General features: G+C 31.5%; 1 protein-coding gene across 1 annotated transcript; it reads right to left on the bottom strand.

Moving 5' to 3' along the window:
* Positions 1 to 4,336: 4,336 nt before the first annotated feature.
* Positions 4,337 to 8,113, bottom strand: LOC129902373 (transcription factor bHLH143-like). Its single transcript, XM_055977598.1, has 4 exons — positions 7,943 to 8,113; positions 6,688 to 7,364; positions 6,377 to 6,527; positions 4,337 to 6,277 (listed from the first exon to the last, which is right to left on the bottom strand). The coding sequence occupies exon 4, from the start codon at positions 6,258 to 6,260 to the stop codon at positions 5,181 to 5,183; it is 1,080 nt and encodes a 359-aa protein (XP_055833573.1). The 5' UTR covers positions 6,261 to 6,277; positions 6,377 to 6,527; positions 6,688 to 7,364; positions 7,943 to 8,113; the 3' UTR covers positions 4,337 to 5,180.
* Between the last annotated feature and the right edge of the window lie 6,544 nt (positions 8,114 to 14,657).

Below are 14,657 nucleotides of genomic sequence, written 5' to 3'. Positions count from 1 at the left end.
TAGGATGAGAGAGAAGGCTTTGTTTAGGTTAGGAGTGGGAGTCTGAAGCAGAATTTGACCTCTGGCAACCGAGTAGGACTCATTCAGTCCCATTAAAAACTGAAGTAATCGTTGATACTCAGAATGTTCTTTGAATTTTCTGGACTCATCACAAGAGCATCCTGGACACGGCATAATTGAGTCAAACTCATTCCATAGGCTCTTCAATGTAGTATAATAGTCAGTTACTGACAAAACTCCTTGGTTTAGGCTATGAATCTCCTTATGAAGATGAAACACATGCACTCCATTGATTTTGTCGAATCTTTCCTTCAAGTCACACCACACTCTGTGAGCATCATCACTATACACAACACTACTGAGTAGTCCTGGTCTTACAGCGTTCATGATCCATGACAGGACAACCGCATTGCACTTCTCCCAAATGTCAACATACTCAGGACCAAACTTAGACCTAGGAAATCTACCATCCACAAACCCTAGCTTGCTCTTACCTCGAAGTCCAATACGCATGGATCTACTCCAGACTGCGTAATTTTCTGAACCTGTGAGTTGTAAGGAGATCAAGGAGCTTCCTGGAGTGTCGTTTGGTTGAAGATAGAGTGGATGATTGTGGTCTATCACCGGAACTCTAAAGTAGTCTGTTTCAGCTGTGAGATTTATGTTTGAGTTGTTCATTTCTGCAGATCCGCCTTCGGCTTCAGTTGTGACAGCCATTTTTTTCAACTCAACACCTTGAGCTTTGATTTTCTTCTAAAATGCAGGTTGGAGACTTTATAGCAGCTCACCGTCGCAACCTCGCTCTGATACCATGTTAGAACACCATTGAAGGTGTTCAAGCTCACTCTTCCATAGATGGAGAGTGAGCTTAAGAGAAGCAATCTGTGAGAAGAAAAGAGTAGATAGAGAAGAGAGAGTAGATAGAGAAGAGAGAGTGCGAAGAGTAAAGTTAGAGAGAGATAGATTTCTAAAATATCAGTATCTCTCCTCTTGTATATTGTACTCAATCATGTATTTATACTTGTACATAGAGAGGTATGAATACATCTACTAACTACCTCCTAACTAATTCCTAACAGAATACTAACTACTTTTAGTTAGTTTAACAAACTCCTAACAACCATTAGCTTGTCAAATACTCACTTTGTCAACACTTTCTCGCTCATCTCTCTCCCTCTCTCACTAGCCTCTCTCCCTATGTAACTATTTTTCAGTAATTATTTATTCCACCATTTATATCTTCGTGATGAAACAAGTTATCACATATACATGATGGAATAACTTATCCCAAGATAACTTATCCTAAGATAATTAATCTTGGGATAATTTGTTATTTGTTCCAACCAAACGACCGTAAGTTCTCGTTTGATCATAGATTTTGAAGTTGAAACTTGAAAATTTGAACTTCTGAAGTTGTGAGTTTTGGAACTTGAAGTTGTTTTTAAGCATGCATTTTATTTAGAAAAAAGTGAAAGTTTTGAAAGTGAAAATGAAATATCTCCCTCATCAATTTTTGAGAATTTGAAAACATTTGAAGATTAGATTTTATAGTCAAATAATTATATAAAAGATAATTTTTTAAAAATTTATGATGAAACGCTAGGTAAGAAGTTTTTTATTTCTAACCACAGTTGTATATTGAAGAAAAATTGCACTTGAGAAATAAGAAGAATTTTATCTTTCCTGCGAAATCCATGTGCATTTGGCATCCAAAATCCAGACAGGTCCGTTTGGATAAAAGATAGGCCCATATTTTGCCTAGCTTCGTCGTTCACAAGCCTTAACACTTGCACCTTGTTTGAATGTTTGTTATTTTCTGGGCATATTTATTTGTCTATTATATTAAAAATATATATTTAATAATATTTATTTATTTTATAAAATCAATATATAATTTTAACTTAGTTTTTAATTTATTTTTATCATTAATTAGTAGTCATTTTTTTAGTATATTTTTTAAGACATTGTATTTATTATATTCAAAGGGTTGTATGGTAAAATTGCCCCTTCTATTTATAGTTTCTTACGAATCGGGCAAAGTTAATATTAGACAAATATTGTTGGACGAAGGCAGTATATTATATTTTATTGTAATGTTAATTTAAATATAATATTTGTTTTACTAGTTGCTATCGTTTAGATAACGACGAAAAGTCTTTTTTTGTGTAACGATCGATTTAGTGTGATCATATCATTATCTTAATATTTTTTTCTCATTTTGTCTTTATTTATTATTCCATAATTGTATTTTACTATTTATCTTACTTTGTTATAGTAGCTCTACCACGCACCTTTCTATTCTTGTTTGTTTATCATTCAAATTATTGATGTGTGACATTATGTAACGACGAAAAACTGTACAATCCATCCAAACATTGTATTTATTAAAAAATTAAAATAAAATAAAATAAAATACAACATAATATAATATAATATGATATATTATGAAACAATATGTAACAACCAATCAAACAAAGTGTTAAAACCAAAAAGGGAAATTGAAGCTACATATAAGGTTTTGAGGGAAAACAAAATTATACCGTTTCACAATTCAGAGAGAATTGATCTTATACGTCACTCACAAATCTTTTTTAGTTTTATATTCTCTTTACTAGAGATCTTTACTTTTATCCTTAAGAGGTTTGAACATGTTATTAATGTTTACTATTGTATATCATTAATATATACAAAAGAATTATGTACCCCCAAAAATATACAATATACGTAACTGTTTCAAGAATTTCTTAAGGGATGAACTTTATAAATAGGTACAAGGATATAAATATTTTATTTCATCTAGCATGAAAAAAAAAACTATTCTCTTATTCGAGAATATTAGCCCAAATCAAGTTTGGTTTATAAATCAATGGGTCGTAATTTGGTCCATTCATCATCTTGTTTTTTTTTTTTCATTTACCATTCTCCAATTCTCATTGATGCAAATATTATTAATGGTGAGGAGAAGAAATCCACTGTACATTAACCATCAAAAGTTATGGAGTATTTGTTATGCCCAATGTAAAGTTTTTATCCTTTGATTTGAACACTTCATCTTCATGTTACTGCATGAGACTTGAGGGACGAGTTTCTAGCAGGATTATCAAAGATAAAATAAGTTTATTTTAGCTATAGATGGAAAAAGATTTCAAAAAAAATTATCAGTATTGGATGTTTATATCATAAGTGTATAAAATATATTTGAACATACTTCAATCATAACTAATAATACATGCTTTCACTTTACTAATCACTTAACTGTGATAACTTAAATTGATTTGATATAAAATATATAGTGCGGATAAATGTTTGCCATTTAAGATTAGGGATGTCAATAGTTGTTTGAAAATAAACTAAATCGATCAAGTCGAATATTATTGAATTGATTACCAACTTATCGCATGAATATATTTATAATAGTCAAATTGAGTTAAACAGCGTATGTTTTAAGTCGACATACCTAATTCAAAAGCTTGCCAATCGTAATATAATATGGGACTCGTACGTAATCAATCTGATTAATTGCACGTATTCTATAGCATATAAAGCATTCTATCTATATCAACTACTACCTGCTACGGTCTATTTTTTTAAAATAAAAATAAATTAATCAAGTTAGGTACATCTCCCCAATTTTGAACGTTTTTGACGTTCATTTAGTTCTTGGAATTTGCCACTTCCAAGTCATATCATTTTTTGAGAAGCATATTAGTCAATCAACTCCATTTATTTTTTATCCATTTAGTACAAAATCACCAGAATCGCTTTTTCATTTACAACAAAGTGGTGTTCAAATCACACACCTCAACTATTTCACCAAATCACATTTCTAAATCATCCAGCAATTGAAACTAAATCACAAATTAATTAGAATTGATTATATAAATCATTTGTATCTAATTTAAGTATTCAAATGAGAGGTTTTCATTGATATCACTTAGACTAAAACATAGGACGGAAGCTCGTAAGTGTAGGACATGAATTTAATAAATCCCGACAATTTTGATACAAATCTTGAATTTATCTTAAGAAATTCGTTTAATATATAATATATAAATTATTAATTCACTAACTCAAAAGATATGCTTCAAGTTCTGAGTTAGCAAACGGATTTAATCAATCAAATAATTAAAAAGGAGAATAGACGGAGAACCAATGGAGGGGCCCCTCGCATGAAGTTGGAAGTGTTGAAATTTCATCACTCAAATAATGCAAACATGTGGACCCCCTTTACAATTGCAATCCATTTACAAAAGAATCATATATATCAAGAAAAACACATCACTTTCTCTCAACACTTTGAGTCAAAATGCGTGCATGCTACGTAAATACATAGGCATAAAGACAAAACCAACACAAACATAGTTAATAAATATTCTCACAACACAAACACCACAACATGATAGTATTACTTACACAAACTCACAATAGTAGTACAATTTTTTACACAACCAAGAAGCTCTCAAACTAGTCATGTGTCAAACAGTAGCAGCGACATGATATAATATTTTTTCCAACTCTTTTTGACAAGATTGGCTTGATACACAAAAGGGTCAAGATCCATTTCACCTCAGAACACAACATATACTTATTGTAACCAAAAGAGAGACTCATCAATTGCCCTGCCTTTAAGATAAGAAAAAGAAATGCCCAATGTGACAGGATCAATGAAAAAAAGAGTAAGAAAGTGAGATTTGGGACCCAAATTAGCCACCAAGCGTGCACTACAACTTCTCCAGGGTCCTACTGAGGTAACAATTCACCTATATCGTTCACACAGACAACGAACAATTATGTGGGCAGGCTAAACACATTTCCAAAGGGCAGAATCAACTTTTTTCTCTTGGGGGTCAAGATATGAACTCATGATTCACCACCCTTTATGGAAGCATGACAAGAACAAAAAAGAAGACATGAATAAGACACCACCACTGATTTTCAAAGCCACAGCCAATGGTTCCCAACAAGAATAATGGAATAAAGACTCTCAAAAGGGATTCTCCAATCTCGTTTACTTGGTTTATGGCGTATTCTGATCAGCCATGTTTTGCCATACCATTAAAACTCTAATTCAGCTTTATTTAATTCAAAACCTTTAATACGTACTTCCGACCAGAGCGAAGCTACAAGAAGAAATACCATTAGTAACTCAAATAATATGATGACCAGTCGCAAGCTGAAGCTCAAAGAGAATCAAGTCCTAGAGACTTGGCTTTCACCTTCAGGGATCTCAAGTAATGGATTGCTTCATCAATAACAACCATCGAGTCTTTTCCCTTCCCCCCGGGGATTATTTCCTGCAAAATGCTTATTGTCTGGCGAATTTTATCTTTTCTTAGCCTCTTTTTCCCAGATGGAGAACCTGGTGCTCCTGAATCTTGTTTGAGGTCGTCGCCACAACTGGATTGTGCATCATCCTCTAAGTCGGAGCACGTATAGGCTTTTGTGGAGGTTGCAGTATCCCTGAGCTCTGGTGTATCATAGCTACCATCGAGAAGCTTATGCCTTTTGGTCGCCCCAGCAGAACTAGCTACTACTTCACCCCTTTCATCAAACCACTCTGGCAGATCATGAGTGGTCATAGTACTAGGCGAGTGACCAGTGCTTGTTTCTTCATCATCCTTGGAATAATCATTATCATCATCAGAGTAGAGTAGGGCATTCAGTTCTTCAGTATCCTCATGCATTTCACTTTCGACATCATCTCTGTTGTTTTCTTCATAATATTCATCATCGAAGAAATGCCCAAATGGAGAAGCTTCATTCCTTTTGATCTCTGGATCTTCCTTAAGGACTGGAGCTTTTGGATTCAAAGAAGCGGGGCATTGTACAGGAGTACCATTAGCAGAATTATAGACCAAAGTTGTCTGATCACCAGATTGATCAAAAACAAGGAATCTCTTCTGAGCAGATGTTGTGCCTCCATTAGGATGTTTGTTACCATCCAGATTTTCAAGTGCTCGAGGAGCAGACTTCTCTTTAGGTAAAGTAGTCGAAACAGGATTAAAGCCCTGATAAAACTGAGGCGAATAATATAACCAATTGCAAGTTTCTGTTGGCCAGCTTGCATGCGACTCTGGCAGCCCGGAAAATGTGAAAAATGGAGAATTCCCATTCATAGGAACCGCATTTGAATGAGGAGTCATGTAAGTAGGAAAAGAACTCTGCTGCCCTATATCAAATCGTGGGTAAGAAAAATTCAAATGGGCTAACTGCAGATCTGAATGCTGGTGATGGAATGAAGAGACAAAGTCCTTTTCCATTCAACCTTAACAATCACCTGAAGATCAGATAAAAGAACCCAAAAAAACTTATCAGATGAATTCTAGCTAAAATTGATCTAGAAAATGGTAAAAAGTTAAGAGGTTGCAAATCATACCAGTTCGAAACAACTGCAAAACTACGAATTGCTGATTATTTCTTGCACTCTTGCTAAATAAAGAAAAACTAAAAACTCCAGCTTAACTTGAACGCGGTAAAGAAAGATCGATCTACGTGACAGGCTTAAGCAAATGACGGAAGTATTCAGCCTGAAATACTCACGAAAAAAAGGGGGAAATTAGGTGTCTTCCAACAAACAAAGGAAGAACAAGGCATCTCATCATGTAAAAGTTATTCGATTAGCATGGATTCCAGAAGACAAAAGAGATAAAGAATCTTATTCAAGAATATGAAATGTCCATCACTGACCTGGCAATCTTGGAGAGGTTGAAAGCATGCTATTACTCTAACAATTATGGTGGCAGACCCATCAATTCCATTTTCATGTTTCAATGCCCGAAATCTCGTCTGACTAGCTGCTTGGCACACCATAACTACTTGTTCCCAACCCTTTCACTCAATACAACACCTCAATCCTCCAGCAGAACAATCAACAAGCAAAAGAATTCCGAACAATCCCCTCAAAAAAATGATTGAACAATCACCACAACAGAAAATGTCAAGAGGAAAATCACTCTCCACAAAACAGAAAGATTGAATGCTACAGAAAATATTCTCAAAAAGACTCAAGATGAAAGGCTGAACTAATTAACAAAGAAAATTCTCACCAAGACTAAGATGAAAGTGACTAAAATTCTCAGCTAATCCTACGAACGTAACAAGGTATGACAACGAAACGCGTAGATCCCATGGAAAGAGATTATAATGAATACTTGAATTCTAAGGTGAGAAAAAGTAATCTATCTATAGGCCACAAAGAACTGATTATCTTGAAAAGGGAATTTTACAGAATCACACGGCAATACAAGTTCAAGGAGATAACTTTCCGATATACATCAACAGATAAACTACACCACAGCATGCTGTTCTTTACTTTGCTCTATTGCCGCGACTATTAGTTCTTGTTCTTCACCAATTCTAAGCTCCTGGAAGAAGATTTCCACATACAACATCAGCTTTAAACCCATAAAAACTAAATGAAAAAGAGGAATCTTATAAAAGAAGATTGATCACAGAGAAAACTAATAAGGCGTGGGGTGTATTATTATGAAAATTTATAAAGTCATTCTTTCTTATTCTATGATTTTTTTTCTTTTGCTGCTTTAGCTCATAATCTCTTAAGAACATATGGCAATACAATTTCTTTGTCAAAGGGTAGAACTACAGTGAATATTTTTCTGTTCTTCCTAACTTACCAAACACATCATTAACAGAATGAGAAATTGCAACTAAAAATCTTATAGCATAATAGTCAATCAGTATCCTCTATATCTCACAAAGTAAAAAAGATTCTTTTTACTAGATCTCATTGAAAACCCGATTCAAGAATGCCAGAAAACAACAAAAAAATCTGAACTTTATAACCCAAAAAACAATTTACCAAAACACAACAAGAAAATAAAGAAACCCCATTTCATCAAAACCCAAGAAACATCATGAATTAAAAGAGAAAACAAAATAAAAAATGAATCAACCAAAATTAATTTACAAAATATAGACTTACCACAGTAGTGAAAAGTGTTTATTATCGTCAGAAAAGCAATAAGATAATTGAATGAAGCAGTGAAGAAGATAGGGAGATGAAAGTAAATTAATTTTTTTTTTTTTTGCTGTGTGTATTTTTTTTGCAAGGGAAAGATGAGAAGTATGAATAGAGTCAAAGATGAGGGGAGTGCACGGAGGGTGAGATTATATAGAACCGGAAAAAGAAAAATCATCTTTTTTTTTTTTTTTTAGTTGCACAACAATTAATTCCTTCTTGTACGTGCTAAGCGCACGCTTGGTTTTTGTGTACAATCATGGTGTGTTGTATTTGGGCAAAAGAAAGAAGGAAAAAAAGTTATTTATTCAAAAAAATATATATATTAACTATACATTTCAAATTTTAAAAATGTCAAGAATACACTTAAATTTTATTTTTTTATTTTATATATGAACTATTGAAAGTGCGAGTATTAGTTAGCGAGTATTAGTTATGAACGTGAAAAAAATCCCACATCATGATTAATGACAAGTATGGTCTTTTCCCTATGAGCTAATTTTTAAATGTGAATTAAGTTTAAAACTTAATTTTATGAGAATAATGCTCAAATGAGGAGTAAAAAGATTTGCTAAAAGAAAAAAGGATGACCTAGTACCTCCCTATAATTATAAAGTGAATCTAAGGTGCCGTTTGACCCGAAATATTTTTGGAAAAAAATTGAAAAAAAAATTGGGAATTAGTGTTTGTCCACACGACTTATCATTACTTGACAAGTATATTTGGCAAACATCTCAAGTTCTACAAAAAAAAATTAGTATTTGGGCCAAATGCTAATATTTGGAATTTTTTTAAAAATTAAAAATTACTTCAAATTTTTATATTTTATAAAAACACTCAATATTTATTAATTTCAATTAATATTTATCTATCAACTTACTCCATTAACATGACTAACCAACACCATCAAATGCCGTCACTGCCTATTAGGATGGTGTTAGAACTTAGAAACACTTTGGACAAAAACTTGTAATATTAGGTGGAACTCAAAATTTAGGGGCCCGTTTGATCTTGGATAGTTTTTACTTTTTTATCGAAAATTTGAACATAGAATTGTTAAAATCAAGTTGAATTTTGAAATCCAAAAATTCTAAAAAGTTTTTTGTCAAAAGTGCAGTTCACATTATTCACCAAAATTCAAAATCAATTTTAATTAGTTTACATGTCCAAACACAATTCTAATTTTCAAAATCATTTTCAATTTGAAAACAAATATAATACTATTTTTTTCTCTTCAAATTTCATAATTCTCACATCGAAACGTCCAGTGAAGTGTAATGAAAGATTAGAAGTAACGTCAAATGGGCATTGATTTATTCCAAAAATAACTTATTCAAATGTGATGCAAACACAACACAAATATATGTTAATTTATCATGGGCAAGTATTAAAATGAGATTTAAAAAAATACATGTCAATTATAATTACAATGATAAAGGTTGTATAGATTCACTTGTCTTGCCAATATGCCATGCAATTACCACTTTGATATATATAGTTCGAGTAGGTATTTTTGGTAATGCAAAAGGCTTTTTGTTTTGTGGGTTTGTGTTGGGTTGGGTTTGTTGACCCGTATCAGTATGGTTTGGTTTTCTTTGGCTAGATTTTTTTCTCTGTATTTTTTGCTTTTAGTAACTTTAATGGTTTTTCACTTGATTCAAATGCAAGACATATTTTTATAAAGACATTCTTTTCTTTCTCGACTTTTGAATTACATTTTTTTTACTTTTAATAAAGTCCCACATACTCTTTAATGTTCAACAGACTTACTAATAGAATGTGCTTCATTTACATAATATTAAAATAAAAACTCCCCCCCCCCCCCCCCCACACAAAAAAAAAAGGTGAGGAAGTTTAACAATTATCCTACATTTGATGGTTGCTTATTAAGCCAAAGAGTTATGAGTTTGAAAGTGTTCTTGGTGTTAAGATTGAATTTTACAGCATTAATCTTCTCTCCATTTTTCTTTTTCATTAAAGTTTTCTAAAAAGAAAATTTACTACGCTAAGCTCCTTTTTAAAAAAAAAAATCTACTAGAAAACAGAACCAAGTTGATTAATTTTCATTCTCTTCTTTCTTGACTCTTGACTTACATTTGTTTTATGAGAGGAATTTGTGGTCACTATTTTTTAGGTGCATATAAGATAAATTTCGGTCGAGTGTAATAGTCGACAAATCATACATGAGATATAAGTCAAATTAAGCAAATCCCGTGTTAGTGACGAGCTCGACTGAAAAAACATGAAGAAGATTTCAAATTTGGGACCAACATTTGAAAGATGAATTACATGTTACTTTTAGTAAAGTTTTCCATACTCTTTAATGTTCTAATAGTTACGAACAGATTGTGCTTCATTCACATTTATTGTTTGTTGCTTATGGTTTTCAAACAGTAATTTTACAACATTAATCTTCTCTCCCCCTTTTTTTCCAGTAAAGTTTTAAAAAAGATTTTTTTACTACATTAAGCTCCTTTTTTTTCATGAAAATCTACTAGAAAAACAGACCGAGGGTGATTAATTTTCATTCTCTCAGTTTGATTATATAAAATTCCTTTCATGGACCATATTTTGGGTAAATTCTAAGGTGGTCATTGGTCAATCCCTAATTATATCAACTCTAAGACCAAAACTTTTGAATTTTCCAAAAGGGAAAAGAAAAATATGGAAGCACATAAAAGGGCTGGTATCCTATGTATTACAAGAACCACCAATCATTTGAAGCTTGACCATTCAAACCATGAATCATACTAGCTCAATATGGGCCCATCTAACCACCTATTGCTACTTCATACCAAAGTTTCACAACATACGTATACACATCCATACATAGAAAAGAAGCTAAATTATATATACTGACAATATAAATAATTTTCTCTACTATGCCTATCACCACAATTAATTATTGAAAATTTTCTATTGATTCATCAGAAACCCTTTTCGACAAGTTGTATTCCAACTACTCGAAATACATTTGAGCATCATCATAAATCAAATAATTTCGACGGTTCTATTAGTTGAAAATAGGGAGATTATTAGTAACTTACTGTATTTTTTAGGTTATCATATAATGTTTCATATAGAGAGTTTCCTATTATTGTAGATTAATTTAACTTGACAGAAATGATGGAACTACATGTATTTAATCCGTTGAAAAATTACATTATTTAGTAAGGTAAAAGACAATAATCATTTTTTTACTTATATTTACTATACATTAACTCCTCTCGGCGTTTTAGTGAGTGTACCCTTAATGAAAATTTTAATTTCTCCATTATAATTTTCTTTTATATATTATCAGTGCATATAAAGTCTATCGAAATTAATTTTTCTATCTTCATACCATAAGAATAAAAATTTATACATACCACCGTTTACATAACATAAACCCTTAAAAGGAAAATGGAAGCAGTCACTGTTTATCCAGTTAGATATGGACTTTAGATTGAGAGTTCAAACCATCAATAACTCCACTTTAAGACTGAGGTTAAAAGGCATGAAGAGGAAAAGAGAATGGGTGAAAATATGGCCTACTAAAGAGTACAATATTACTTTTCATTGATGTGATTTATGGCTTTATTTGAACCATCAAGAGAGCCATCAATGGATACCCCCAAAAACAGGGATAAAGACTCCCTTTTCTTATCATAAAAATTAAAAAAGAAACAACTTTATTCTAGCACACTAATGCACTTTGCACACAAGTGTTTAATCAATACTGATATTCTTCACTTTACTCTTTATCAACTTTTTATTATCCCTTATTTTCCCCTTTCTTTTACTTTTCGAAATATTCAAGTGGTGAAATACATGATTGTAGTATAACTATGCTTTTGTTATTTTTAATTATTTCATATTTATTTTGGAGCACGATTAATTTGAATTCTCATCAAAAAAATCCTTAATTTGGAGGTTTATTGTTCTTTATCAAAGATGATTGACTACATATAAAAAATTTGAACTCGAAACCTTTATTTAAAGATAAATGAATACTTATTAATAGTACTCAAACACAATCTTTGGTAGTTATACTTTAGTTATCTTTAATTTACTATTTTTGTTGCCAGTATAATTTTCTATAGTATTTTCACCATAGCTTTCACTTTTGTATTTGTCAGGCTTTTTTTTTTATTTTATAATATTTTTCTTGAGTGGATGGTCAATCGAAAACAACTTTTCTATCTCATACAAGCTAATAGTAAAGTCTGTGTACACTTCACCCTCTTCACACCTCACTTGTGGAATCGCATTGATATATAGTAATATACAATTATAACTATACCCGCATAAGTTGTGGTGTAGTGGTGGGCTGCTTCACCAATAACGAGAGATTTCCGGTTTGAACCTGGGTATATGAAAAAAATTGTGTTGGGAGCGCCACCCCCCCGAATGGATCTTATAGTGTGCGATCCAAATTTAGTCGGGACTCCACGAACTCCGGACACCAAATGGAAAACAAAAAAAATAGAACTATAATTATCATATTTACTATGTTACATATATATCTACAGTATTAACATTCACTATGTATTAACCTTTGACTGGTTGGTTTCTATTATTGTGAAAGACATTTCATCATCCTATGTATCAGCTTAATTAAATTTCTTCTTTAATAATTCAGTTCTAAACAATGACAAAATTTGCATCAACGTCACTTCATATATTTTTTTCTTAGATATATCACCCATTTATGCTGTCAAAAAACTTAAAATAATATTCATTAAAATTGTCCTTATGTAAAATTCTGGAACTAAAATTATATTTGTCACTTGCTTAGTGCATAATAATTCATTTGTGTGCGAAGCGAATATATTCTTTCTTGATTGAATATTTTTTCTTTTCTAATACATATTTTATTGCAGCCAGCTTAGCTCATTTTATTAGTATTTTGATTAATTAATTTGATTAGGTGATTATCTGATAACGACAGTCAAATCCTTAACCCGTCGGTTCATTGACTATTTCCCTAATCATAACTAAAATAAATCTTAATTACTCAATACATGACGTACATATAATACCCCATCTAATTAATTTTGTCTCCAAAAAATCGGATTTGGTGGTTAATTATGAGAATACTGCTTACTAAACCAAACCTTGATTAATTAATTAAATATTGAGAAAGAGCAAGACAAAGCAAAGATGAATAAAGAAATCATATTATTATTAAATTAATGAAAGAAATGAAAGTGGATGTACTAAATATTAATTAATGCCTAATGAGGCATGGTTGGACAGGGGAAAAAAGAAAAATAATTAAATACTGTCAAGACCATGATTTAATCACCTGAAACAAATCTTGTGCACAGATGAGAAGATCCATTAAAGCCAATTATTTATAAAACCAAAGAGAAAATTATGGATAACAACAGATGGATAAATTGATAAATCAAATACCCTATTGTTTGGAGTGGAGGGAACAATATTCACACGCCCGATCAAGTTCATTTCATCTTCCTTTTCGGAGCACTCATAAACACACACAGATTTAGATTTTAAATTTGATATAATATTTGAGTCAAGAGTTATTGAATTCAACTAAATTTGTTTGATTTATTTCCCTATGCTAATTTTAAAAAGAAACTGCAAAATTAATAGGCTATATATTTTTATGTAATATACAATTGTAATTGAGATGTAAAGTAAAGGATTCCCTAAGTCACGTCTTCACCCTAATTTAATCATCCTCCATACCAGTACCAGCTTTATCAGTAATTAAATTAATATTTTTTTCTTTCTATTTTGAACAATATATTATTATGATTATTGTTCATGTGATAGTAAGGAAAGTCTTGACGTTATTAGTAAAGTTATTGTTATGTGATGAGAAAATTATAAATTCGAAATGTGAAAATAAATACTTATAAAATAAAATTAAGACAATTTATAGACAATAAACTCTTGTGATTTGACTAACTTATTTAAGGTAGGAAGCTATACATTATTGTTCATGTGATACGCATCAGGAATTAACTATACAAGATTGGTGGATGTGAATTGACTAGATAATTTGAAGTCATAATATTTAGGAGGTTTTTTGACTTTAGTAGCTTACCAACCCACCATTAGATATGATCTTGGTCTATTTTATTTTATTTTAGAAACAGAAACAAAAACTAATTAATTATATGTATAGTTCAGTAATTTTATTCTACAAGATCACTCCTTTTATTACGTATCCGTAAGAAGTAACAATGAAAATATGAATCCCAATAAAGTGATAACGTAATGAACAACGCTTCCACTTGAGTGAGACGATACATTTTTCGATTTTTATTTTATGATTCGAATTGTCGACCTACAAAATTTCTTTAAGTCTAACTCGGATTCCAATTTTTAAATCGATTAAGATTTAATAAGGTCGAGGGATGAAGGAGATGTAACAAGCTTAGTTTAATTATATATGTATTTTATAGAAGTGTAGATTATCTTCGAAACAATTGAAGCGTGTCATATTTGGATGTTTCACAAAAAAAAAAAGGTTAAATGAGACACACATGCGGGCATTAATGTTCAATAATCCCTATGTCATGATCAAATAGTCAATTTACATATACGCTGGTACCTCAACAACTCATAAAAAAAGATGTCATAGGTACCAAATTATGTCTTAGTAGTGAAGGATTTCACTCTTCATCATTAATGCAGCAACAATTTTGCTTTAGAGTTCATAATTTTC

Source organism: Solanum dulcamara, chromosome 9 (assembly GCF_947179165.1).
Source record: "Solanum dulcamara chromosome 9, daSolDulc1.2, whole genome shotgun sequence".
Taxonomy (NCBI): domain Eukaryota; kingdom Viridiplantae; phylum Streptophyta; class Magnoliopsida; order Solanales; family Solanaceae; genus Solanum; species Solanum dulcamara.
Note: the sequence above shows the minus strand (reverse complement) of the source record. Positions and strands in the feature narration are given on the sequence as shown.